This window comes from Aulostomus chinensis, chromosome 3, assembly GCF_037954235.1.
Source record: "Aulostomus chinensis isolate RoL2024-O1b breed Wild chromosome 3, RoL_Achi_v1.0, whole genome shotgun sequence".
In the NCBI taxonomy this organism is placed as follows: Eukaryota; Metazoa; Chordata; class Actinopteri; order Syngnathiformes; family Aulostomidae; genus Aulostomus; species Aulostomus chinensis.
The window spans coordinates 9,691,359-9,717,934 of NC_141322.1; the positions used below are offsets into that span (position 1 = coordinate 9,691,359).

The following is a 26,576-nucleotide window of genomic DNA, read 5'->3' on the forward strand; positions in this document are numbered from 1 at the left end:
TTTTTATTTTTTTTAGGTTTTTTTGTTCAGAGATGCCAAATAGCACCTCTGGGAGTCACTACAGTTCACAATCTGATAAATGAAGGCCAAGTAATCAAGATTCAAACTCATCAACCATGTTTGCAGTAATTAAAAGGTTTATGTTCAGTATCAGGAGAGCCCTTAGACCGTGACTGTCAGAGGCCAAACCTGATGTGTCCGGGGGCACTTGCCAAAATATGAACACATATTAATTTTCTCTACGAAGATAATAAAATCCTGTAACAAATGCATTCCCACATAAGTCCTATCTCTGCAGCCAGGCACCTCAGGAGCCTGAACATAAATATACATGGTGATGTATATAAATCCAATCATGACTTGCTTGGCGAGTGCTGTCTGTCGGCATCATCCCGATCTATTTGATCTATTCAGTCCTGTGGGACTATGAGGGACAACGGGGGGGCTGTTAGTGTGAAATACTGTCGTCATACTAAACACCACCTGTCTTCAGTTCCCTGTTTAGACACTAAGAATTACAGAACACACAATACACACAAGAAACTCAAAATACCTTCATGCAGCCAGGCTTGGGTGTAATTGGTAATCTCTGTTCCAATTAAGAATGGTTTTGTGGTCTGGTATTGTGCCAAGTGGATAACCGGAATAGCTGTACACATTAAACAGAACCAGATATTTTACAGTTGTTTTTAACCTGCAAGTACATGTCAAAATGGCTGCTATTAAAGGGACCTACCAAAATGCTCTCACATGTTCATTGCTGTAATGTGTAATTATGCTGTTTAACTGAATAGAGCTTAAGACAGTGTTTGGTAAGATATAATGTAACACCTTTTGTCAGACATGCTGACACCCTTGAGGATTTTTACCCAGAATGCAACTCCTCTTCTCAAGGGATCCTGGTGACACGAAGAAGACATCATAAAGCGTTGCTGCCATCATCCTATGTCTTGAGGGTGAAGATTCTTCAAACAAGTAGTTTAAATTAGAAATTAATTTGAAAAAAAAACTAAAAATTAGTTTAGAAATTAATGACAATGAAAAGATAGACATTGTTTAGCTGAAGGCAATTGATTAATCAGATGTTAAAGCCATAATATGGCATTGTTGCCTACTTCTTCTGGAGGTGAGTGTTATTACAAGAAACTGCTGACATACTTATGTTATAGGCTACACTGTAGCCTACTCCTTCATTACCACTGCCACTGTAAGATGCTGTTTGTTTGCCATTTTTTAGCATGTCAAACAACCCCTGACAGATAATTTGTTTTAGTATCTGAATCTTATTAATTTGGTCTGATAATATTTGTAAAATCAAGCGGAGCCACATGATTGAATTTTTTTATCCAGATTCAAGTTAGCTAAGGGCTAACTGGAACTAGCAAGCTTGGTCAACATGAAGTTTTGTTTTTTTTCAGCTGATTAACCATACAGATGTTAAAGTATCATAGCCATAGTGTGGTATTTTTGTCTCCATCTTCTGGAGATAAAACCTATTACAAACAACTGTTGACACTTCTGTTATAGGTTGCACTGTAGCCTCCTCCTCTTTTACCATTGCCACTGTAAGCAGTATGGCCTACCATACTGTGGCCGAATCATGTGACTTTCACTTTACACAAACATTAATACCTCAGCAGTGGTTTCTCTGGGTTGAACTGCAGCTACTTCATTGTGAGGCTTATTTCCGGCAAGGATCTGCTGGGAAATGTAGCTTAATTGGACTGAATAATTTTGAAGTTTGAGCTTTTAATGCTCAACAACAGTGACATTTACTGAAATAAATCGAAGAGTTCAGACCAGAGGAGGAAATGTTGGGAGAATGAGTGTATGAAAATGGATGGGAGGAAATGTTATGACACAAGACAGACCAGTCACAGCTCTTGCATTGATGCGACATACATTTCCAAGGAGGTGTGTCCATGACACAGGTCACAACAGTGAATTGACGCATAACTATAAATCAAGCTTAAGTCTCTGGTGCCATCCAGTGCTGACAGCACAGTAATGTTGTCACATATGAAAACTGCAGGTATTGTAAAACAGCAATTTACCTTGTGTTGATCATTGAGTTAACGTGCACGAATGGAGCTTGAATGTGAGGGACATTCATTTACGTATAAAAGTATTCACATACAAATATTAGTGAAATTTTGAACAGATACATTACGAAGATGATTCAGTCCACAATTTACTGATGACATGATGATCATTAACATCTATATAGGTGTTAACAGTGCATTTTTTTGTGTTATGATTTATTGTGTTTGCACTGTGTTGTGCACAAAAGTGAATGATGGCAAACTGTGTCAAAGTTTGTAAAAATGAAGAAAAAAAACACACACACACACGTTATTTGCAATGTCTCCTAATTCTATGGAATAGACAAGTATGTTTCTGGAGTTGAACGTGGCCAAGAAACCTAGAAAACCTGAACCAGAGAAGGGAAGTCTTAAATGAGGGCAGAGCTCTCTCTGGTGGCTGAAGCCTGCTAGTGTTGTAGCTGACAGTCATCATTAGTTTCATCCTTGATATGTGTAAAAAAAAAAAAAAAAAAAAGGCCTTTTCTCTCAAGGAAAGAAAAGAACAACAGATTATGATGTGTAAAGTGTAATATGAGAGATCTGTATACTGGTGAGCTGGAACTAATAAGTACAGTGTTGTGGATCCCACTGTTTCCTTGATTACAGCCAGCGGTTGCTTTGTGGCAGCCAATTAAAATCAAATACCTCTCTCTCACATATTACCACCATTGTATTCGGTTGTGGATCAATTCCTTTCAACTGTGCTATTTTACATAATGAATGCAGAAGCTTTTGATGCATTTGCCTGGTAGGAGACACGAGCAGTGCAGGAGGGACTGCTGTTCTCACCTTATTCCCACACAATAGTTTAACATGCATTAAATCTGAAGAACGTTAGTGATGTTGTAAATGAAAAATAACATTCTTTACTAAGTCCACTACAAGGTTTAATACTTTATAACCTTTTGTTCGTTTTAATTTAATGAATACATCAGGAGTGGAACATCATATTTTTTAAATTCAATTTAAAAAGGCAAAAATTACATTATCAATGTTATCATTAAATTATTTGATGTCATTATGACTTCTGATGCTGTAAACAGCAAATTAATGTTCAAGCAAAATGGAGGGTCAAAGCATGGCTTTTCTTTACGCGAAGTTCAGAATGTTTCTGCGTAGCAATAGCTGTTACAGGACTGAAATGATTAGTTGATTGCCAAGAAATTATTTGCCAACTATATTTAAAACAGGATAAATATTTCCGACCATTGCAATGTCTCCACTGTGGGCATCTGCTGCTTTCCTGTTTTCATATCATTGAAAGGGCAATATGCTTGTGTTATTGACAAAAGAAGGTATCAGTAAGCAAGGTATTTTCAGGGGTATTTTTAAAGGGAAACTGACAATGACAAGAATGATTGCAGGAATCATGGAGAGCAAAAACACTGTCAGCTGCAGCTGTACTCTTTGATATAAGGTCGTGTTTTGTGTATAAAATCTGAAACTTGCTTAACTAAATTATAACTAGAGGAGAGAAACAATACACAATATTTGCCTCTAAATGGATTAGGATTAAGAAAAAAATCACCTAAATGAATAACAACGAGGGTGGGGGCAGGGGTGGGGGCATGGCTCAGAGGTAGCATGGCCGTCATACAACTGAAGGATTAGCAGTTCGATCCTCACTTCCCATGTCGAAGTATACTTGAGCAAGACATCCATCCATCCATCCATCCATTTTCTTCTGCTTATTGTTAAGGGTTGCGGGGGGCTGGAGCCTATCCCAGCGGCTTTCAGGCGAGGCAGGGTTCACCCTGGACAGATCATCAGTCCATCACAGGGCCAACACATACAGACAGACAACCATTCACACTCACAGCCACACCTACGGTCAATTTAGAGTATCAGCCAGCCTAGTCCCCATTCCCCACCTGGAGCGAACCCACGCAAACACAGGGAGAACTTGCAAACTCTCGAACCCTGAACCTTCTCGCTGTGAGGCGACAGTGCTAACCACTGCACTGCTGTGCCGCCCCAAATCATTTTCATCTAAATAATTGTGATCATAATCATGGCATTAGCTGTTAGTTCACTTTTCCTGTCTGTGTCCTGTTGAAAATGTAAAGTCTCTTTTCATATTTGTCTGTCTGACACTCCATTTTGTACAGAATACTCTCTTAAAAATATGTCAGAATGATTTCCTTCATGAATAACCAACAAAATGTTCCTCAGGTCATTGTTCAACATCATTTGGATGAGTCTCTTCTTTAAGCACAGATTCTCTAGATTGTGTATTAAAAACATCTGCATCTAAAGACCTTTACACCATGATGAGGTGCAGTTAACCACATCCCCACAGTATAGTTCTAATCATGTCACAAATCTCAGTAAGTACTATATTTGTAATGTCAGGCTCTGTATAAATCCATGATTCAATTTAGTTTCCGATTCGGGAGTGTTAAGCATTGAATTACTAATTAGGAATTTTGCACAAAGCCCTTCATTTCTGCCCTAATTCTGCTTAAAGGAACACAGCAACTTTGGGGAAATGTTTTTTTATTGTTCATCCTCCCCAGGGCAAGACAAGACGGATAACCTTCCCTCCTCTGAGCCGTATTAAAGAGCTGAAATCCACAGAGATTTGCTGACTTCTAGTTATCTTAGCATATTAAATGGTCGTGGATGGGCAGGTTAGATTGTGGCATTTTGTCTGGCCATTAGAATAATGATGAAAATCTGCTGAAAATTAATGTAAAAAGGACTAAACTACCATGAAGCAGCTGTGTATGGAAATAGGTTGTAGTGTGGCACTCATTCTTATCTGCACTTAACATCAATGAGAGCTTCATCCCCAAATTCAATCTGAGCAGAGATTGTGATTGGCTGAGTGATGGCCCGAGGGACCAGTGTCACAGATGGCGGTTCTCAACTAATTGTGCATTGATGCTACATTGCATATCACAGGTGCTTGTTCGTTATTGAATTTGCCACTTTGCCATGTTTGCATCCTTGTGTATACTGGAACTTGTGAGAAAAATATTTTTCAGAGAATTTGATGGCACTGGGTGACACAAGAAAAGCATCTGTCCAGCATAATAGCAATGTATTTATTAGAGAGATATTCATAAGCAATTATAACAGGGACATTTGATTTAAATAACCAAAACCACGGCATGTACACAGATGTCTGATAACTCATACTACAGCAGATAAATTCCATTCTAAACCACTTCAGGTAATGATATTCATCAAACTGACATGATCCAAAATTATTATTGTAGCACAGTATCTATGACTTATCAGTTACAGCCCTCTGATGATTACACTAAAAAAACTGCTTTGACTTGGACTGTACACAAAAATTAAAAGGACAGAAGGAGCCACTGCAGGAAATAAACCTGAATTTTTAATGCACCATTTATTTGAAACAGAAGAATCCTTGCACTATCCCCAAAGCCAACAACACATTAGTGTACTCATCTAGCTTTTGGCCAGGCGCCCATGCTTTCAAAAAGCATTCCAGGGTTTGGTTGTTGCCCACATTCTCTGTGTACCCTTGGTCTGCTGTGAGCATCAAGCCCCTGAGTCATGTTGTGGATGTCTGCTAGCGCTCGCCTTTGGGAAAGGGCAGTCATCATATGTTCCAGCTTGGAGCGGATGGTTGAGTAATGGTGCTGGCGCTCTTTGGTAAGCTTGTGGAAGCAGTCCTTCAAGGTGCTATCTAAAACATTGGGGTTGTGGGAGACCTGCCTGGGAGAGCTGGTTGTGGTGGATGGGGTGAGGGCGTGGTGCTGTGTGAGCTGAAGGTCAGTTTGGGAGTTATGATCTGCCATGGAGTGACTGGTCTGTGTGGCCACGTGGCAGGACACAGAGCTAGGAGGGAGCAGCTCTGTTTCAGCTGTCTGGTCTGGGAGATCCTGAGTGGCATTATCAGCAAGGATCTCCTCCTGTGCTTGGTGCAGCTCCAGCCAGTCCTCCCCTACAGTGGAGGTGTCAGATGCTGGACTGGTTTTATGACCCACATCTTCATCTGAGGGTTCACACGGTGGCTGAACTGATGAAACATGGGGCTTATAGCCAGGTGTCAGACACAATGGCTCCCCACGCCTCTCCCTTCCCAGGTATGGGGAAGAAGTAACAGGGGGTTTGTTGAGGAGGTTCTCATAGATGCCACTGTTTCGAACACTTGAAGATCCCCGAGGGTTTGTAGGAAGCGACTGGGCATAGAGGATGCGGAATTCTTCATCAAACTTTTCTGTTATCTGACCAGAAAGCTCGATCAGGTTGCTGCTGTTCAGTTTGCCATCAGTCCAGTTGAACCTACGAACAGGAAGAAGACATAACAATTGCATGGCAGCAAAAATAAAACATTAGTGTAAATCTGGGAAAATTGCTACCTGTAGGAACCTGTAGCCACTCGGTTTCCATCAATCAGCATAAATCGCTCGTGAACTTTCCCAGTAATCCGTGCTCCTGATCGTGTGTAATAAGTTGTAGCAGTTATGGTTCGCACTCTCATTTGCTTTAAGGATTAAAAAAAAAAAAAAAAACAAGGTTAAGAGGAGTAGACCTACCCAGTTATATCAAGTCTAAAAATTGTGTAGTTTAATTTGATGCGATCTGACACCCGGTGTTCCTGGACGAGCCGCATACCTGAAGGTCATCCACGCAAACTCCAACATTTCTGCACATCTTGAAGAAATCAGGAGCACAAGATTGGTCCAGCAGGATGTAAACTGGAACTTTGCGGATGGAACATGCCTCCTGAAGATCCTTAAAGATATCCAGGTCTGTCAGGGAGTCTGTAACTATGGCGATCACCTGCAGTGGAAAATTACAGAGGTGGTATAATAGAATTCCTTTCAGGACTGCAGCAGTGCTCGCTCTCCCAGATGCAGTGCATGATTGTGTTTTCATTATTAAATCAAATGAAGGCCTTATTCAAACAGAATCTCTGTCAGACTCTCGCTGTAATGTGTGTGCTGATGAGCTCGCCATTGACTGCGGCCTGTTGCCATGACAATCTGCAGTAATGCTTGGTCAGCAAACAAATGACTTCTATAAAGGAGACAAGTAGGTGCACTGTAGGGCTTGTCTGGATATTTGGAGCATTTTGTTTCACCAGGAGGAAAGGAATTTCACATGCTGTTGCAGTTGTGTCGAGGATTCGATGAGGATGTTGAACACATGCAACTTCATCAGACTTATTTAGATGAAAGTTTACAGCTAGTTATTTCAAGGGGTGGATATATAAAAATAAAGATCTGTGTGTGTGTGTGTGTGTGATTATCGTCTGTGACCTCTTTGCACAATGAAAGCAGTGTGTGTTAACCATAACAAAAGATGGCAATTGAGAATACTTGGCTGGGTAGTGTTGAATAGAACACCACTTTTTAGTTTTGAATAGGGAATCCAGTGTTTATAGCACTCTTATGAAAGAGAGCATGCAAACTTTAATGGTGGGGAGCAAAGCAAGTTGAGGCACATCTGGTATGCAGGCCCTACACTGCTGCTGCAGACTCCCATCACGCTGGAATGTTTCTTGTCAAAACCATGGGCTGAACTGACAGCTCACATCAGGAATATCAATAGAACCATTTGTGGCCTTTGTTTTATCCTGGAAGTCATTTAGGATTCTTTTTTTCAGTTAATAAAGAGCTAAAAATAATGAGCTTCTAAAATTTGTGACTGATCTAATTAAGAATTTGGGGAGATATAATCCCACCCCAAAAAACAACAACAAAACTAACCAACTGGATATACACAATTTAACTTATTTTTAATTGACAATCTGATTGATTATATCTCAGTATGTTGAAAGTTTTATGCTTTGTTACAAACTGCTGACAGCCTGTTATATGGTAAAATATGCACGTTGTCCCAAATAACCTGAACCTGATAAAACAGAAAGCTTTATTTTTATACGTATTACTTCCTGCTGATCCAGAATTACGAGGAGAAATAAAAATGCATACCAAGCAATAGCTGTTGAGGGCTGATGAGACACAAAGAAGGTAGGCCCGGTAAAACAATAAAGACTAAAATATTACATTATATAGAATACTGGGGTTAGAAAATATAAAATTCGACCATGTATACACGTGCATTCATTCAAAGCTGGTTGATATAGGATAAGATACCAAAATACAAAGATTATAAAAAGGTAATAAACTAATTTTTACTGTACTTAAAAGTTGAACTTTTCCTTGTAGCTACCTCTCTGGAAGTCTTGATCATGCGCCTCGCCGCTTCCTTGCAGCTGTAGATGCACTCTCCGTAGCTAGGCTGGAAGTACGCCACGGCCCTTGTGACTCCACGGTAGGAGCCAGCGGTGAAGGCGGGCCAACCGATCTCCAGCAGCGGCGGCTCCACATCAGACACATCAGGGAAGTATGTGACGGAGGAGCAATCCAGTGAGCAGCCGAGAGTCTGCTCGGGCGCGGGGTCTTCACCGTGGACGGACACACACCGCGGGTGCACGGTGGAGCTCCGGATCTGCTGGATCTCATCGTCAGACAAAAAGTTGGGGATCTTCTCCTTCCTAAGGAATTCAAGAAATTTGTCAACCCCTCCGGATAGCAGCTCCTCCAGGGCCAGCCGGTGCCTCTCGTTGTAAACCTCCTGCAGGTTCAGACCAGAGGTGTGTTTGGAGTTTGGCCTCATAGGTGAGTCGTCCAGGCACTGAGACATGGCCATTGCCTCGTCTTACACTTTTGAACACCTTCGTCCGGCAGGTAGCAGGTACAGTTTTGACCTACCGGAAGACAAATTCGTATTTTCTACTTTCCCTCCGCTTGTCTCCGTCGTGGACTCGCATTGGTTGTTAAGAGTCACTGATCCCAAAATGTGTCTCCGGGTTCGTCGGGTCGAACTGTCAGTCTAATGGAAGCCGGGTGTCATTGGCTCGTTTGGATACAAACAGGCCTCCGGTTCGTCCCTCTACATTGTGCAGATCGCCCAACGTCGAGAGAGCAACATAGGAGGAGGAAGAGCCCTCTTTCTGACGCTACAATTAAACGGCCCTACCTCCATCGTCCTCCGACTCCGTCAAACTCTCGCGTGATTGTGCTGTTTACAAACAATCACAACTTCTGTTTCCTGGCAGGAGTTTCATCTTCATACCAGAATGAAAAACACGTTCTGTTTTTTGTTTTTTTTAAACAACATCTGACTCAGCAGACATATAGTATCGCTACCTCTTGCACGATGACACTGCACTTCTCCATCAGTGATTTTCTGTAAAATCAAACTGCTGACTCACTGGTCGAGACATTGATTCATTTTTAATTGTGAAACTCTTCCAGCCAAGAAATATTTCACAAATATATCACAAACATGCCACAAAACAGGCTCCAGTTTCAAAGTAATTTCTTGTGACTGCACTTGGACTTAGGCCGCGTGACTCTAAAGATGACAAGGACTAAGATAACAATGAAGGACTGATGTCCAAGGAGCAAAATGCTTGTTCAAAGGACAAAGGATGAATTTAATACAATAATAAATGGGTCATTACAGAGTTGGAAGACATTTCATCTCCCAAGGAGGAAATTTCAAATAATCTACGTACAAAATGCTAAAACATGTACTTGTTACATAAGTTATACATGCCCTTAGTCAAAATATAAATGTAGTTATAGCAAAGATATTCCAAAATATTAAATACAATGTCACATATCGCTTTCTTGGTGAGAAATTTGCATGTCAAATATAACAGTTAAAGATATATTTTACATATTATTTTGGGTTTGATTTTTTTTATATATGTTTCTTGTGATGGTTTTCAAAAATTTAAATCATCAAAATATCTCAATTAACATTAATTATGAACTGGAGTTGTGCACCCTGTTACCCTGTGCTTAAAGCGTTTCACAGCTAGATTTGTTTTGTCACCTGATTTACATTGCACCTGTGCAAATGGGGACGCTATCTCGGACAGCTAGCTACAGCAACTCTGATTGATCAAACAGGAAAAGAAAAGAAAGAGAAGCACAGCAACAATATATACAAAGGAGGTCACGCAAACTTTAATATCCACTCTACAAATGTATTTACTTATGTTTTGTTTTTTGTTTTTTTTAATCACGGAGAGCCGAGATGTTGTGTGTTCCATACAGCCTTCATTTCTGGACTGACTCAGTAATAAATATGTTGGTCTTAGAATATTGAATGATATTAAATTTCTAGGACTCAAAACCCAAATTTTAAGACTTGTAACTTGCCTGCCTTGACTCAAGACCTAATTGTACATAATTACTCCTGACTTGCAGAACAATTAATTTGTCCTACACCTGCAAATCTGTAAGATTTCTTCATTTTGTTTATTTGCTTGTTTTTATTTTGATTTGCTTGTAAATATCCAACAACCTGCCCTGAATATATTGTGCATATTCACTGTAATGCCATGACACTCATAATGTGTAAAGTAAAATCATAAACCAGAATATCTCCAGACACAGTCTTCTGGCATCATACTTTTTTTCTGCTGAAATAAAGCAAATAGGTCAAATTTGGAGTTAAACTCCAGAAAGACAAACTTTTCAAAAGGGGATTGTGTTTGGGGTGATTCATCTGTCAGCTGTCTGGTGAAAAAAAACAAAATATTAGAGGCTCTCTCAACTTTGACAGGACGTTGTATGTGGTTTTGATGCCATTTTTTATACCCTTTGGTAACAGAAGGGCATGTCAGGTTTTTGGCTTGAAGTTTCAGCTGAAAGATTATAATTATGTTGGAACATTAAAAGGGTTCAGACAGAAACCCTTACTTTACATATTCATAACATGTTGGTACACAGACTTACTGGGCCAGCTATCACAAAGATGTGCCCACACCAGAAGAAACTGAAGATGGCTCCAACCACACCCTCCTCTAACAGATAACACACAACATAAACACTTTATAGCCAAGCCTAACTGACACAACAAAAAATACCATGATTCCTGATTGCTTGTATCTTACCCATTATTTTATTAACATGCAAAGCAAACTAATTAAAAGTAAAAAAAAAAAAGTCCTGCCACAGAAAATCCACTCAAACACAAAAATAAGTTAGCATCAGTATTTGGATTGTGGGAAGAAGACGGAGTACCCAGAGAGAACCCACGCAGGTACAGGGAGAACATGCAAACTCCACACAGAAAGATCCTGAGCTTGAGCCGGGGCTCTTTCTTGCTGTGAGGTGACAGTGCTAACCACTGCATCCCGCGCCTCCCCTACCGTAACATAATTAAAAGTTTTCTTCTAAAGCATAAAATAAGCCAGTAAACACCACACTTGTAAATTCTGAAGCCCGTATGTGGTTGCTGACAAATGGCTAATTAGATCAAACAAAATTTTTGGTGGACATTAAACATCATCAACTGTCAACAACAGAAGAAGAAAGATTGAAGCTAGTTGTGGTCATATGTAACTTAATGTTTTTTGTTTTGTTTGTTTTCTTTTTATCCATATAGGTTGAAATAACAAAACAAAGCAAAAAATGAAATATATATGTATATATATGTATCTATATAATTTATTATTTCTATTATTTATTCCCTGATAGAATATATAGACAGGAAAGAAAGTGAAAAATGGAATCTATTAAAGCATAAAGAAATGCTGCCTATTCTAAAGGGTTGATGAAATAAAGAAACCAGTCCTGCCCCTCATGTTAGATTTGTACTTCTACTGATTGCATTTATAATTCAAAAATTATGAAATGTTTTTTTTAATTTGTGAAGTTTAACTTTCTATTTTTTGCAGCAGAGTATATTTTAAGCAATAACTCAAATCTATTGCAAAAATCCCATTGTTTTTTGATTGAGGGAACGCATGACAATGCTCATTGGCAAGTCAGCCTACAAAATGATATAATCCCTGACTCTGTTCAAGACAGTTAGCTTGTGCTGGTGTAATTTTACTGTTTAATTTGAGGGTAAACCCCTTGAGATGCAATTTTGTTTCCGATGGGGTCCAATCAAAAACATACAAAGAAAACAGTAAAGAAGAACAATACAATAATATGACATTCACTCACCCCTGACTTCCAAAGCCATGCCACTACCTCTCACTGGTTCCCCTAAGGTATATGCAGTAGATATACATTCAGTGAATTTAACCACATCCATATAGATCTGTCTACATGCATTATATGTGATGTACATAAGCAGGTTACTTCCATATTTCAATATAAAATCAGAAGCAAGATATGTTGTAAAGGCATTAATGGGGTAGCTTGTAGTTGTAACTAATCACATTAATTAATTTGTCTTTAGTGATAGTGAATTAGTAGACACATCCTCTACCAATTTCAGTGCTTATAAAGGAAACCCTGCTTGCATACACATCCCTAGATCATACATATGTAATTTTCTTTATGGTCATTCTAAAGAGACTGTTCAAAACATTAAATACAGAGTTTTGTAGGGGAGGGCGCTGCATAGACCCTGGCAGCCTGTAGCACCCCAGTCGACCCCTTGTAATGGCCCGGATCCATAATCGTGACTCCTCTTCTGTTCTTAGAAAAGCCATGTGATCCTCCTGGAGTACTGAAACGATTTCATCTATCTTTATTGCAGTTGGTGTACTTAGAGCACACCAGCTCCGAGCATCTGTGCTGTGGGGTTGATTAGAGAAGCTGCCTAGAAGCGCGCGCCGTTGTGATGACGCTGCACAGGAACCCGTCTATACGTATACCCCCCCCCCCCATTACACACACACACACACACACACACACACACACACACACACACACACACACACACACACATAAATCTCATCCCCGCCCCTTTCCAAAAATTTCAGATGAAAGGGCTTTTGGATTTTGGATGACGCTGGAGTCACGTGTTCATAGGAAATACACTGGCTATAATTTTTTGGAGCTGCCTGATCCTGCGCCGCCGACCACAGTTTAGACGTCTGCATACGGTGTGGCGGCGGGTGGAGGGGTGGAAAGGTACTGTCATGTAATGTACGTCGCCGTGGTCACTGACGGGTTCACACCAGTTCACCGGGTTCACTTGAGGAGAGCTCCCACCCCCAGCTCGCCTCCTCTTCTTCTCCAAGCTCAGCGATCGGGGCTAATCCAATATAATTCATTTATATATTAATGTCGGATTCCATTTTTCTACGCCGAGTGTTTGAGGTAAGGACACATTTACTGTTCGGGAATAACGTTCGGGGAACATGCGAGGCGCGATCTCCAAAGTTGTTTACCAAAAAATCATGTCTCGCATTTTAAAATCGGATCTGGTGCTGTAGTCAAAGCAGTTTATATGAAGTCGCCAATGTATAAAATGGCGACAGTAGGTGGAGGAGGGGGTGGAGGATTTTTGGGGGAATATCCATAAGGTTATAAAGATCGCTGTTGGCAAGTGAGGCGGTGTGTCGCCCCTCAGCCCAGTTGTGAATGGACTGTAACGGCTTTACTAGTCAGTTTTCTACAGTTACAACCTTCTCGCGCTATACCCTTCAATGTGGCGTATCTGATTATTTTATTGCACAACCCACTGAGCTGCGAGAGAGAGACAGATAGGTTTTAGTTGTGAGAGACTTGTGAACACAGCAGAGCAGGCTCATGGAGGGATATGATCGAGAAACTGTATCCATTTTCATATTGATCTCTGACTCTCTCTCTCTCACTCTCACACACATTTCTTCCTCTTGCCAGAGCAGAAAGGTAGGCCTGGATGCACTTTTTCTTTCATTTCCTCCTACCAACATGTGCTGTTGCCCTACACACACACACACACCCACACACTTACACACATGCACACTCTCTCCTTCTCTCTCTCTCTCTCTCTCTCTCTCTCTCTCACACACACACACACACACACACACACACACACACACACACATATGCAGTAAGTAGGACAGGCTGCCCATTTCTACATGTTTTGCAAACTGTGGATTAGCAGTGAGGCATGGTATTGAAAATAATTGTAAATAAACATCACCACCCAGCTTTGACTGCCATGTGTCTCCCTCTGCCTGAGGGGAGGGACCTCTGCTGACTAATGTTGCCTCTGTGGGTCATATTTGGGATCAGCGTCCATTCGCAAGAGCGTAGTCAAAATGAATCAGCCAGGACAACCAGAAAAGCGTGATTCATCGGCAATTTTTGGAATGCACTTTAATTATTTTACCATGTAAGCTTGTTAGATGTAATGTAGGTCATATTGATGATTGTGCAATGCTTCCACCTCTAAGATTTGGACTCTGGAGTCCCGTCTTCAGTTGACATTTATGATTCCACTGTACGCACACATACAATGGAATAATAAATGCTTCCACCTCTAAGATTTGGACTCTGGAGTCCCGTCTTGTGTTGAAATTTATTATTCCACTGTATGTGTGTGTACTGAGCATGAAAACAAAGGTAAAACGAGCTCTTGCTGAGCAGCTCAGGCATACTGGGTCCAGCTTGGTGTGGCAAGATTTTCGCTCCAGCAGGACGTTTACTCCAGGGGAATGTCACTTCCCTTTGTGGACCCTGGGAACGGTCTTCCATCTCCCTTCTCGGAACTTCTTTAATGAGGCCAGGCGTACTGGCTTTCATCCCTGACTCTCTGCAATTAGGCACAGCTCGCAGTTTTCATTATGGTTACAGCAAAGTGTCTGTATACACATGCAAAGAGGAGTTGGCTGAGCATGCTCCCACACACACACACCAGCCTTATTTACCTGGTGTACTGTACTGCTCTAGATTTGGCATTCTGTGTTGTAACAGTAGGTTGTGTGTGTGTGTGTGTGTGTGTGTGTGTGTGTGTGTGTGTGTGTGTGTGTGTGTGTGTGTGTATGTGTGTGTGTTCCTCACAGCTCCAAATGAATCCCCTGCCAGTGAATACAGAGGAAGGTCATATGGTCATGATTTGCAGATTTAGCTGTATAACATTCCCTGAGTTCAAAGAAGAAAATCAAGTATCTAATGCCAACCAGATCTAATTTCCTGCCGTTTTTATACAAACAAGCATTCATGATGGCAGCGTACCTCATGATCCTCACAGTAAATTCTCTGGAACACAATGCTGAGTCCTCTTTATTCCCACCGGAGAGGACGGCATCCTATGCAGGTTTATTTGGGTCTTTCATCCTTTTTGGTATTGCTTTTGTTGTCGGACCAATGCCACTGCAATATCGAAGATTAGACCACTCAAAAGACCCTCTGAAACAGCATGTTTGCACAGTCCCAACCAAAAGAACGGCTTGTGCGCTGGCGGCAGGGGAAACCTTTGGATGGGTGGGGAGTGAGCCCCTGCCACTTTCTCTGTCCCATGCAAGAAAGGTTTGGTCAGCAGGAGCCGGCGTTTGCCAGATTTTTGGCAGTTAGAAGAAGCTGTGATGTCAGCCATTTTAGGACGGACAGTACAATGTGTGGTGCGCCGCCATCTTTCTTCCTTTTCTTCTTAAGTCTCCAAATGAATGCCTGTAGTCTTGGCTACAGAACTGAAGAAGTTATTCATCCAAAGTGTTGTAAAAGGATGCATGACTCAGAATTCTTCTCTCTGTGCACCATGGTTTATTTGTCTGTCATTCATCTGGGCCGCAGATAGAAGGTTTCGGAGAACAATGTACAGTTTCAACAGAGAGCACTCGCCGTAATGCAAAACAGGAGTGTACAGCAGAGATGCACAGACGGTATGTGACTGTCGGCTGCGGGCCTCTGCATGCGTTTAGCCAGACACAAACACTGAGGTCATGTCCAGAGTTGATCAGGATGTGGGGTAAACACACGACCAGAGAGAGTGTGAGGTTTGTGTTGCGATGACCTGACTGAGACAAAGTTGTGGCGACAGACCTTATTCTGAGTCTCTTTCAGGTGACTCGGGGAGCTTCCAGGTCTTTAGATTAAGTTTGTCCTGTGCCGGATACTGTCCAAGGAATTCACCGTGTTTGTGTGTGTCTCGAGTTTGGTGGGTGTGGGAGAGTGAGTTCGCTGTGTGTGTGGCATGGTGGGCAAAGGGAAGAGAGGGGTTGCCATGGTGATGTTAACACATGAGTGGCACCACCGACTGGTCTCCCAGTGGACGAGTCTGCAGTTATGGAGGTAAGGGGGGTTATACGCGTATGAGGAGGAGGAGGAGGAGGAGGAGGAGGAGAAGATGGCTGGCAACACCTGCGTCTCAGATATTCAGACACTAATATGCACTTAAACACCCATGTTGGAGAAAAGGGAGGCTGCAGAGGAGACGTCTTAAGCTGGACGGACGGTGAGGACGTCATGGACCTGTCTGCGCTAATGACCCTGATAAGTCTGAATTGTTTTTCAGCACACGTAACACTACAGCCTGGCACTTCTTCATTCTTATTAGTCCAAGCTGGCAGTGTGATGGACACAGGAGACAAGCAGGAAAAAGAACAATTGGACAGTCAGCCATCTAAAAGCTCCCAGTGCTGGATTACGCTTCTTTTATAAATGAGCCGCCATTGTTCCCAATCTCTCTTCTGTGCAAGACAATAATTGCTCCCTGTCTCTGACTTATATTGAGGGGTCCAGCCCCACAAGATGTTAATCTATTTAATGGACATTTGGCAGAAAATCTAAAAAAGATTTTTTGATCATTCATACGTATCTGTCAGGGGATCCCCCCTCTCTGCCCCAACCTCCTGGTCATTTTTTTTGTGTGGCTTTTTTTTTAAGCAGACTGAAGCGAGTCGTGAAACACCATCAGAGCAAATTACACGTCAAACAAACATTGTCATAAGTGAGAAAATTTATTCCTAGCTTGTTTGCATCTGTCGCATCAAGAGACTTGTCACCACTTTTTCAGTACAAAGAAAAATATTTCAGAGCGATGCAGGTGCTAAATGTTGTGGAGGTGAGGAGGGAGTGTGTGAGGAGTGTGTGTAGATGCCTGCCTACAAAGTGTCAGCAGGGAGGAATATTGAAACAGCGCAGCCTGTCATCATTACCATCAGTCATCCTCACTTTATTCCCTGAATGTCTGAGGTTCATCTTCTTTTGTCCTTCTTCCTCCTCCTCCTCCTCTAGCCTTCATTCATGTGACAGGCACCGCAGCAAAACACCAGCCTGGGATTGTTAATGTCAACTGTAGGTGACCCAACAATCAGGGAGTGTCTGAATGCGTTGACTGTTTTGAATTAAATTTTAATGTCTCGTAACCACTTTGCAGCAGTGCCTCTCTTTCCGCTTGTAGCAGCTCGCCGTAGATCGACTATGTTTCTCGTGTTCTAATAATGTAATTACTGCTGCAGTTTATGAGGTGATGAAAGCGAGAACATGCTGCTTTCTTCAGCTGGTTAGCTGAGGTGGTAGCAGCGCTCAGCAACAAAAAAGTATTGAGAGTATGATTACATATTAATGAGATGTAAATATAATATTGTTATGGAAATCGCAGCGTAAGAGTGCACAAGGGAGGCCCTCCTTTAAATCATAAAGCTGCTATTAAATCAGGCGGAACATATAAACCCCATCAGAATTTAAACCTGCTTTAATCCCATTTGTTTTGAAACGCTTGTTTTTGAATGGTTCAAGCAGGGTTTAGCTCAGCCAACACGGTCCTGTGCTTGTGCCAAGTGTGGGTGTTCAGAGAGAAGCGCACCTAAGGCGTTTGCCACTCTCCCCTGACTTCATATCGCCCTGGCCTTCTGAGATGAGTGTCCACCTCCTGTGCCATAGAACCAGTGCGAGGACATATGACACACTGGGGACAGGGTTCATCTGAGTGTTGTCTACCTCGCTGCTGCAATACAAGGCTCAGCTTTTCAGAAGGAACAGCCTCCCTGTCTGGGAAGCCCTTGTTGTGTGTCTGATCGCACGTCCCACTTGCCAGATAAAGCAGCCCATTCTTTTGATAGGTGACCTGATTCTTTATGTAACCTTCCCTAACTTTTGGCTTTTCTTGAGTTTTCTCAAGGAGGAAGTGGAGTGTTTTTTTCCGGGGAGGGGCACTTCTTGTGCTCGGCCGGCATCTGTCTCGTCTCCACCTGGCGTCCTGTCTGGGGGCTGCAATACCAAATCACCTTCTCCATCACTTTGTTTCTATTAAAGCAAATGAATCCCTTCAGCTCAGCCAAACATAGTTCTATAGCTTCATACAGATGTGCATGACTTCATCTGTCTGTGGTGTGAGCACTGACTTCTAAATGACCTCAGCGGAACAAATTCGGTGAACACGGTGTCCTCACCAGGGGTTAATCGAGTGGGCCGTCAGAGGATATCATGACCTGTCTGGCGACACAACATACAGCACATGCTCGCGCCTGAATGCAGTGAACCAGGATTACTGCATAAGATGCTGGTGACCCACTTTTTGTTGTTTTGTTTTCTGTTAGTGAGCAGAAACCATCAGCAACAAGGAGCACACTGCTGTCTGGGATCAGTGAATGCTGCTGGGCGGTCATTTGAGGGTTTTCATTCTGGAACAGGTTCATCTTTTATTTACCTTCCAGCCGGCCATGCTGAACACACACACACAAACACACACGAACACACACACACACACACACACACACACACACACACACACACAGATGTAGTCTGTAAAAGAGCTGCTCAAAGTGTACAAAAGTCCTGTGAAAACCAAAATGTCTGTTAAAAATTTGTGAAAAATAATCTGTGTAACCAGCCCAATGCTGTACGCGATGAGGTGTGCATGAAGAGAAGCAAAGTTGATGTTCGCTTCCTGGATGAGAAGACCGAGTGATGTGGTTGGATGATGATATAAGGTTTTCAGGAGTGTGTCAAACAAATGCTACTCCAGTCTCAGAGAGGAAGAATAGATATGAAAAGAGTGTGTGTGCGTGTGTGTGTACGTGCCTCACAAGTTCACACAGAGCAGAAGGTGAAAAATGGTATCTTAGTGTTACACTGACTATGAAAACTGTCTCTACAAACCAGGCAGGGTATCCATCCTCTCATCGTACAAATGTTAAGATTTGTGGCTTTGTGACACAGCCAGGGCAATCTGTTTTTATAACTGGACTGTTTTGGGAAAGAAATGCTTGTGTGGTAAGAGTTTTGCTAATGGATTAGTGTATTCAGGTGGCATGCAGTGGAGTGGAGTGCAGTGGTCAGCACTGTCGCCTCACAGCAAGAAGGTTCCAGGTTCGAGTCACGGCTCGGGCATGGGATCTTTCTGTGTGGAGTCTCCATGTTCTCCCTGTGCGTGTGTGGGTTCTCTCTGGTACTCCAGCTTCTTTCCACCATCCAAAGACATCAAGAGGGGACGAGGCTGATTGATACTCTAAATTGACCGACGGTATGACAGTGAGTGTGAATGGTTGTCTGTCTATATGTGTTGGCCCTGTGATGGACTGGTGACCTGTCCAGGGTGAACCCTGCCTCTCGCCTGTAGCCGCTGGGATAGGCTCCAGCCCCCCTGCGACCCTTAACAGGAATAAGTGGAAGAAAATGGATGGATTAGTGTATTCATTGATACCTCTAGTATGTTTTTAAGCATTGCATATGACCCCACACTGTTGATTGAGCATAAACATGGTGATTTGAGCCTACAGCTCCTAAGTCATTTGAAAAAAATTCTTTGTTTTTTATTTTAAAGGGATATTGCACACAAGTATTTAAAAAATGCAAGATGTCAGCAAACCGGAGTCAGCAATTTACATACGAAGTCCCACAATTTTACAAAAAATATGTAATTGTCATCATTACTGATGTTTCCTTTGCAATATGATTTGTTATATTAGAGAGAATGCTGTTTTATTGCCCCATTCACTGGCAGGCAACAAGAAAGAATAAAAAAAATATACAATAAAAGTAGCTAATAAAAATCTATACATAATATGTGGCTTTTACAGATATACTAATCACAAGTGTAGTTAACCATGGCCACATGTCTGGTTTGCCATGAATTATTCTTGGACACGGATAAATGGCAAAATTGGACATATAATGATGCTTGAGAAACTGAGCCAAAGATGGATCGTCCTTCCAAAATAAAACAATACAGAAAATTGTACCTGTGTGCATAATTTTGTATATGCAGACAGTGTAAAAAGGGCTGGAAAGGTGACACATGCAGTACCATCAATATGGAGAGGTAAAGTACACCCCAATCAGTAGGTTCACAGTCTCTGAGGTAGTTTTATGATAATATTTATTCACCAATAATAAGTCTTTCCTTGAGAGAGGCAGGTGGCATCAGGCAGCAATGAGATTCCAAATCATGTGTCCATGGTACCCACATTAGCTTTAGTCTGAGCGCCAACCTACACTTTCATTACACTTCTTTCTTTATTCAATATGAAGCTTTACTAAAAATAATTCTGTGGACACAAGCCATCAGTAATTAGCAGAGCCAAACCTATGGCAGTATTGGAGGAAAACGAGAAATATCACCAAGATCAGACTGTCACTTCTGGCTGCGTTGATTGTTGTCTTCATTGTCTCTTTTTTGAGTTTATAATAAATTGACAACTAGACAGAAGTCTGAAAATCCAAATAAATAATCAGAACAGTGACAGGCTGCCCAGATTATTGTGTGTGTGTGTGTGTGTGTGTGTGTGTGTGTGTGTGTGTGTGTGTGTGTGTGTGTGTGTGTGCGCGCGCGCACGCGCTGGGGGCATTGAAATACCATCTGCTTTCAAGATTGCCTTGATATATTTAAGGGAAAAAAAATCATACTATAACATTTTTAGAATTTAGTCTTGTGAACAACATCTACTCTATCTACTCTACTCTTGAATCATATAATTAATTGGATTTGAATAGCATTATTTGAAATTGAATTAATTATCTGGAACTGCGTTGCAATAAACTTGAAAATTGATTTAATATTATGAAACTGAATTCATTTGCTTTGAAATTGCATTCTGCCTTAACAGTCCGTTTTCTGTATACTTACACATTCTATTCTCACAATTCAATTTCAGTTCCTACAATTCAATTTCAGTTTACTGAGTTAGATTTCCGGTCTGTGAGAACAAGTAATCAAGCACATATTGACAAAGCTTGTATTCACATCTGTGACGGTTCCTTTACATCAGTGGGGTGGATATATATCATCCTGAGATGAGCTGGCACCAAAAATACATTTTTCAGGATGTCCAAGGACCAGCGGCTTAACTCCCAGGTTTATATTAATATGATACCATTAAAAAGACACAATGTAAACTGAAAAAGCTACAAGAAGTGCAAGTCCAAGTCTACAATTGTCCCGGGTTACCGTAACTACTATTCCTGATGAAAAGGGGGGGGAAAGATGGAAAAAACATTGCTTTTATAAAAGAGGGCTTTTGAGAAATAATGTAAATTCATGAATATTGCACACATTTCATATATATTTCAGAATTTTTTGGATTATGGATTATGTCATGGAAAAACCAAAAGCTCACAAACAGAATGTGCAATTTGATGTGGAACTGGAAACAATTTTAGATTTCTGCAACTAAAATGAGTTAATGGGGTCATTTTTTCCTCTGCAAAGGAGATCATGTGATCACTGGCACTGGTTTGTCTGTTTGCAGGATAACTGAAAGTTGTGGGTGAGTTTTGAAGAAATTTGGTTGGACTAGAGAATCCAGGTTGAGAAATAATCCATTTGTTTTGGAGTTTTAGTTGAAAATGATTTGGATCTGATGATGTCATATCACCTTGGCAGAGGTACATGCTCTCTGAGTACCCTTTAGCTTTAGATAACTTTTGTTATGATTTGGCGTTATACAAATAAAATTGACTTGACTTGACTAGCTTCAAATTTTTTTTTATTACAAGCATAAAACAAGCTTTTGCATCAGTGTTGTAATTGCTTAGAAACACTCTCACCCTGATATTTCCATGTACACCTTTTACATTGCTTGTGGCTAATAGCTCTTCTGTACAATGCTACTGTAGTATGCTATGTATAAATACCTTTCTGCAAACATAAATAATGAACCCACCCATATGGTCAAGTTGGACACTTTCTTTTCTTGCGTTGTCCCCTCATGTTTATCTTTTGTACCAAAATGTTTTAAGTTTTCTTTTAATAAAATTAAGTATGGGCTGATCAAGTCACACATCTCTTTTTGTGCTCTTTTTTGTCACAGGTTTGCTGGGAGCATATATTTATTCATGTGACGAGTGTCCAACAGTGGCAGAAGGTATGAAGCAACACTGTGATAGTATAGTGACTGGTTCATGACACAAAACTCCATTCAACCCTCTCTGCTATCCACCGGCCCTCTGTTGTCATCTCACCGGACAAGTAATCAACCACTCTCCCATCTACGCAAAGCTACACCATGGCTAGCAAGAGGAAATCCACAGTACCCTGCATGATACCATCCAAATCTAAACATGTGAGAGAGGAAATCATACTTGGCTCGTTACCAGAGCTCCTACCAACAATCCCAGAAGACAGTATACTCAGCATCTCTGGAGTACAGTCTGGCTATTCTTCTCACAGCTACTCCGAATCAAAAAGTGGCAGTGAAATGCAGAAAGGAGGTACATACAGCTGTCCAACGTGCTCGTTTGAGTCCAGAGATCTAAATTACTTTTTGGATCATATGCATAACTGCCACTTAGACTTCAGGGCCCAGCCCACCTTCTACTGCCTGAACTGTGGGGTGTCAGTTGTTCGCTTTGAAGCTCTGGCTCTGCATAATGCTAATGCCCACCCAAAGATAATGGAGGGCTTGATCATTGCCTCTCTAACTGTCAATAAGAGGGATGGAGTAACAACTGTGGAGCAAAGCCTCTTTACAGACAGTGGAGAAGACTACAAGGAATCTGGAATCTCCCTCACCAAAACACCCATTGCCAAGATGATGAAGGCCAAGGGAGAGCACAAAAAGATTGTGGTATCTCACACTGTGGAGGTACGGAAGATAGACACTGGAAAGGATGTAGACCCCAACATGCTGACAAATGTGCCTGAACTCCAAAACGGAGCTTTCAGTGTTTCTGGCGCCCAAGCTATGCCGAGGACCACTGTCACTCATGTGATTACTACAGCAGCGTCCAACCAAGTCTTTCACCAGCACACTCCCTCCCTTTATTCTCACTCCTCCTCTGATTCCAGTAAAGACCTTCCAAAAGTGATGATCCCTCTTAGCAGCATCCCCACCTATGATGCTGCCATGGACACCAGCAGCTTTCTTAAGACATCCTTTGGCAAGTTTCCCTACCCGACCAAAGCTGAACTTTGCTACCTAACAGTGGTCTCAGAGTTCCCAGAAGAACAGATAAAACTGTGGTTTACTGCCCAAAGACTCAAGCAGGGCATAAGCTGGTCTCCTGAAGAAATTGAAGAGGCAAGGAGGAAGATGTTCAACACCGTGTTTCAGGGTGGAGCACCTCAAAAGCAACCTGCTACACATCGGCATGTCAACCACATTGTAACCCACCACACTGTCACAGCCCATCCAGGCTCTAAAGGACCAAACTTTCAGATGGCTAAGGGTGGAATAAAAACACGGCCTGTTGGCGTTATAGCCACACAAGGCAGCATGTCAACTAACCCCCATGTCACAAGGGTCTCATACTCCACTCCCATTCTCCCCCAGAAGTTTCCATCTGTAGTCAGAACAACACAGGTACTGACCAAGAATATTCAACCGACTACGGAACTGGACAAGAGCATTGACCTCAGTCTGGATGTGGCCAGAGGCAGCGGTTGTGCCAGTAACACCAGCAGCAGTAGCAGCAGTAGTTGCAGTAGTAGCAGCAGCAGCACCAGCTATTCTAGTAGTAGTAACGGTGGTGAGACTGTCACCAGGAAACCCGTGAATAATAGCAGCCCTACCAACTGCATCAACAGCAATGCCACTTGCTCTACCGACTTAAGCAATAATGATCAGCACTGTGTTGCTGACATCGACGGCAAACTGCCAGATATCAACAGTTCACCAACAGGACTGGAAGGTTCGAACACTAGCAAGAGTCAAGTGATCATCAATAATACCAGCAACTCCAATACCACCTGTAACAATCATAGCAGTGGTGTCACCAGTCCAAAAGAGCAGGCCGATGACGAAGGCAATGCCTCCTTTCACAAGACCAACAACACAAGTATTGGCAGTGAACCCCCTGGTACTACCTGTAAAGACAGTGTCCTGAACCTGAACCATGCCAGCAAACCCATAACTGAAAGCACCAGCACCACTGTCATTACAAAAAGCAGCTCATCTGTGTTAGATGAAGGTAAATGCAACAAGGAGTTTCCCACAAAAGGCCTGTCAATCTTACATCAACTCATCAAGGAGGACGACCCCTTTACAGGGGACAGAAGGTGCCCAGAGCTGAAAATCGACCCCATCAAGATCAACTTCAAGAGACTGAAGATGAATGAAGCAGAGACATGTGAGAATGTACTTCAAGAACACAAGTCTGAGATAGCTGAAGTGTCTGCTTGTCAGCCATCATTCTCACCACCCTGGGGCAACAAGAACCCGCAGCAGCTGCACATCCTCCGACAGGTTTTCTCCGGCACACGCTGGCCCAGTAGTCAGCAGTATGAGGAATTAAGCATCCAGACAGGCCTGCCCAAGTCTGAGGTGGTGCGCTGGTTCAGTGATAGCCGGTACAGCCACAAGAACGGACAACTGAAGTGGCTGGAGACCTATCAGCGACCAGCCTTGGAGATGGAGGACACAAGGGGTCATGGCGAAGCTGAAGTAGAATCACAGAGGGACTCCCCAGCTGCCAAGAAGAAACTTGTTGAGCAAGACATGAACAAACACCTTGAAGGACAAGCAAGACTGAACTCAGGACAGCATGTCGTATGGCAGGATTCATACTCACCGCTGCTGAGTCTGATGGGGTCCGAGGGGAGCGGCGAGCAAAGCAAAGCTGAAGAATTGGCGCAAGAGGGAGGTTTGCAGGATCCCTGGTCTGCCAGAGCAGAGGATCACCAGCAGCCTGTGGCCAGCCAGTCCCTCATCGAACAACAGACGGATGCCAATCAAGCCAGGTATGTTAGTCATAAAGTAGTTACAAAACTTCTAAAATATGACACACTTCTTGTTCTGTGTCTTTCCAATCTCTCCACTGTGTGACAACCAAGAAAACAAAAACAACATAAGCCAGGTGGAATGATGAAAGCATGACAGCTTGTTTGTAGTGGATGCTGTGTGATGTACAGTAAAAGGGTGGCAGGAGAAGTGTGTACAGATACTCCTGCTGAGTAGCTGATTCAGGCGATCAAAGGTCTTTGTTTAAACAGCTATTTTTAGATAAGATGGAGTCTAGCCTGTTAAATTATAGATTTAGAGCGCATGCTAATATATGTGAATAAATCATCACATTGTCTTTGGTGATTTAACCCTGCGTATACTTTTCACTGTGCTCCAAAAGTACCCCACCTGCAGTTGAGCATCTTGTGACTGTGTATGTATGTGTTCATATTAGGGATCGCTTGCGAATGGAGCTGCTGGAGGTGTGATGAAGCAGCCAGCCCATCCTGCCAGAGGGCCGTGCTTACACTCTAATCACTCCCTGGCCATGGTCTTGAGAAGAGTGTTCATAATGACAGCAAATGTGATTGTAGCTGGACCGTTGGACTCTGACTGTAACTGTGAATACCCCCCCACCCCTCCTACTCCTTCATCTCTCATCACTTCCTGCCATCGTCAAAAGAAAGAACTTCTCACCTTTTGAGTCCTGTGATGTTAAAGCCTTTCATGCTTCTTTGTGGTTGTGTGGGGAGGGTGCACAATAAGGTCAGTATGAGGGATCAAAGGAAAGAATGAGAAAAGACGCACACTGTCTGGAAAAGTGACTTGAATGAGCAATGATAGGATAGGATAGGGCCGAGAGACATTGTTTTTGGGTGAGCGGGAGAAATAAATATATATGTGTATGTGTGTGTGTATGTGCGCATATATATATATATATATATATATATATATATATATATATATATATATATATATATATGTATATATATGTATGTATGTATATGTATATATGTGTATATATACACACACATACATATATACATACATATGTGTGTATATATACACACGTATATACACATATATACACACATATATGTATATATATACATATATATGTATGTATATATATACATATACACACACACACACACATATATATATATATATATATATATACATATACATATACATATATATATGATTGAAACTGCACTATAAAAAGGGTTTGTACTGACTGAAAAGTTGTGTAAAAGAAATGCTATTGTTGGCTTTGTGATATTTTTTACTTTTTTAGCAACCAGTACTTCAGCACTGCCTTGAATTTTACTTTTTCCGTTACTTGTTTTATCAATTCTATTTACTCTTCTATAGTCACTGTAAGTCCAGATGCAATCAGTTTTATTTAGATCTGTATAAATGTTGGTGATCACTTTGCAGTTCAGCTTCACACACGTCTATATTCAGTGCACTAATGAAGAGAGTGGAATCACACTGCCCCACAGTAACGGTATTGACAGCTCAGTCAAGATCAATACACTACACTGCCCTGCAAACTGAACAGAGACAAGCCTGTCACGCTAACGTTGCCTTACTCAGCTCTGTCCATGTGTTTATATGACCTGTCTGTCCATCACCTTGCTTTCAAGCTACTGTGCTGTTGTCAAGAAAAAAGAAAAGATTAAAAAAACATGCCAGTGCATTGATGGTCACTGTTG

General features: G+C 41.8%; 2 protein-coding genes across 4 annotated transcripts; one reads left to right on the forward strand and one right to left on the reverse strand.

The window, feature by feature from the left end:
- Positions 1 to 5,143: 5,143 nt before the first annotated feature.
- sack1d (scaffolding CK1 anchoring protein D) lies at positions 5,144 to 8,985 on the reverse strand. The gene is made up of 4 exons (XM_086200611.1): positions 8,241 to 8,985; positions 6,678 to 6,845; positions 6,422 to 6,546; positions 5,144 to 6,344 (listed from the first exon to the last, which is right to left on the reverse strand). Exons 1-4 carry the CDS (start codon positions 8,718 to 8,720, stop codon positions 5,501 to 5,503), a joined length of 1,617 nt encoding a protein of 538 aa, XP_086056737.1. The 5' UTR covers positions 8,721 to 8,985; the 3' UTR covers positions 5,144 to 5,500.
- Positions 8,986 to 12,815: 3,830 nt separating this feature from the next.
- zhx3a (zinc fingers and homeoboxes 3a) lies at positions 12,816 to 25,820 on the forward strand. 3 transcript variants are annotated; one of them, XM_086198532.1, is made up of 3 exons: positions 12,816 to 13,147; positions 22,009 to 24,875; positions 25,313 to 25,820. In XM_086198532.1, exons 2-3 carry the CDS (start codon positions 22,204 to 22,206, stop codon positions 25,344 to 25,346), a joined length of 2,706 nt encoding a protein of 901 aa, XP_086054658.1. In that variant the 5' UTR covers positions 12,816 to 13,147; positions 22,009 to 22,203; the 3' UTR covers positions 25,347 to 25,820. The 3 variants fall into 3 exon arrangements, with proteins under 3 accessions (XP_086054658.1, XP_086054660.1, XP_086054659.1); XM_086198534.1 differs by having other exon boundaries at positions 12,817 to 12,958; XM_086198533.1 differs by lacking the exon at positions 12,816 to 13,147 and adding an exon at positions 13,523 to 13,681.
- Positions 25,821 to 26,576: the final 756 nt, after the last annotated feature.

Coding starts and splice junctions, on each gene's coding strand:
- sack1d (XM_086200611.1), bottom strand. CDS start 8,720: ATGGCCATGTCTCAGTGCCTGGACGACTCACCTATGAGGCCAAACTCC. Junction 6,846..8,240: donor TGATCAAGACTTCCAGAGAG/GTAGCTACAAGG, acceptor TTTCCACTGCAG/GTGATCGCCATAGTTACAGA. Junction 6,547..6,677: donor TTTGCGTGGATGACCTTCAG/GTATGCGGCTCG, acceptor TAATCCTTAAAG/CAAATGAGAGTGCGAACCAT.
- zhx3a (XM_086198532.1), top strand. CDS start 22,204: ATGGCTAGCAAGAGGAAATCCACAGTACCCTGCATGATACCATCCAAA. Junction 24,876..25,312: donor ACGGATGCCAATCAAGCCAG/GTATGTTAGTCA, acceptor TGTTCATATTAG/GGATCGCTTGCGAATGGAGC.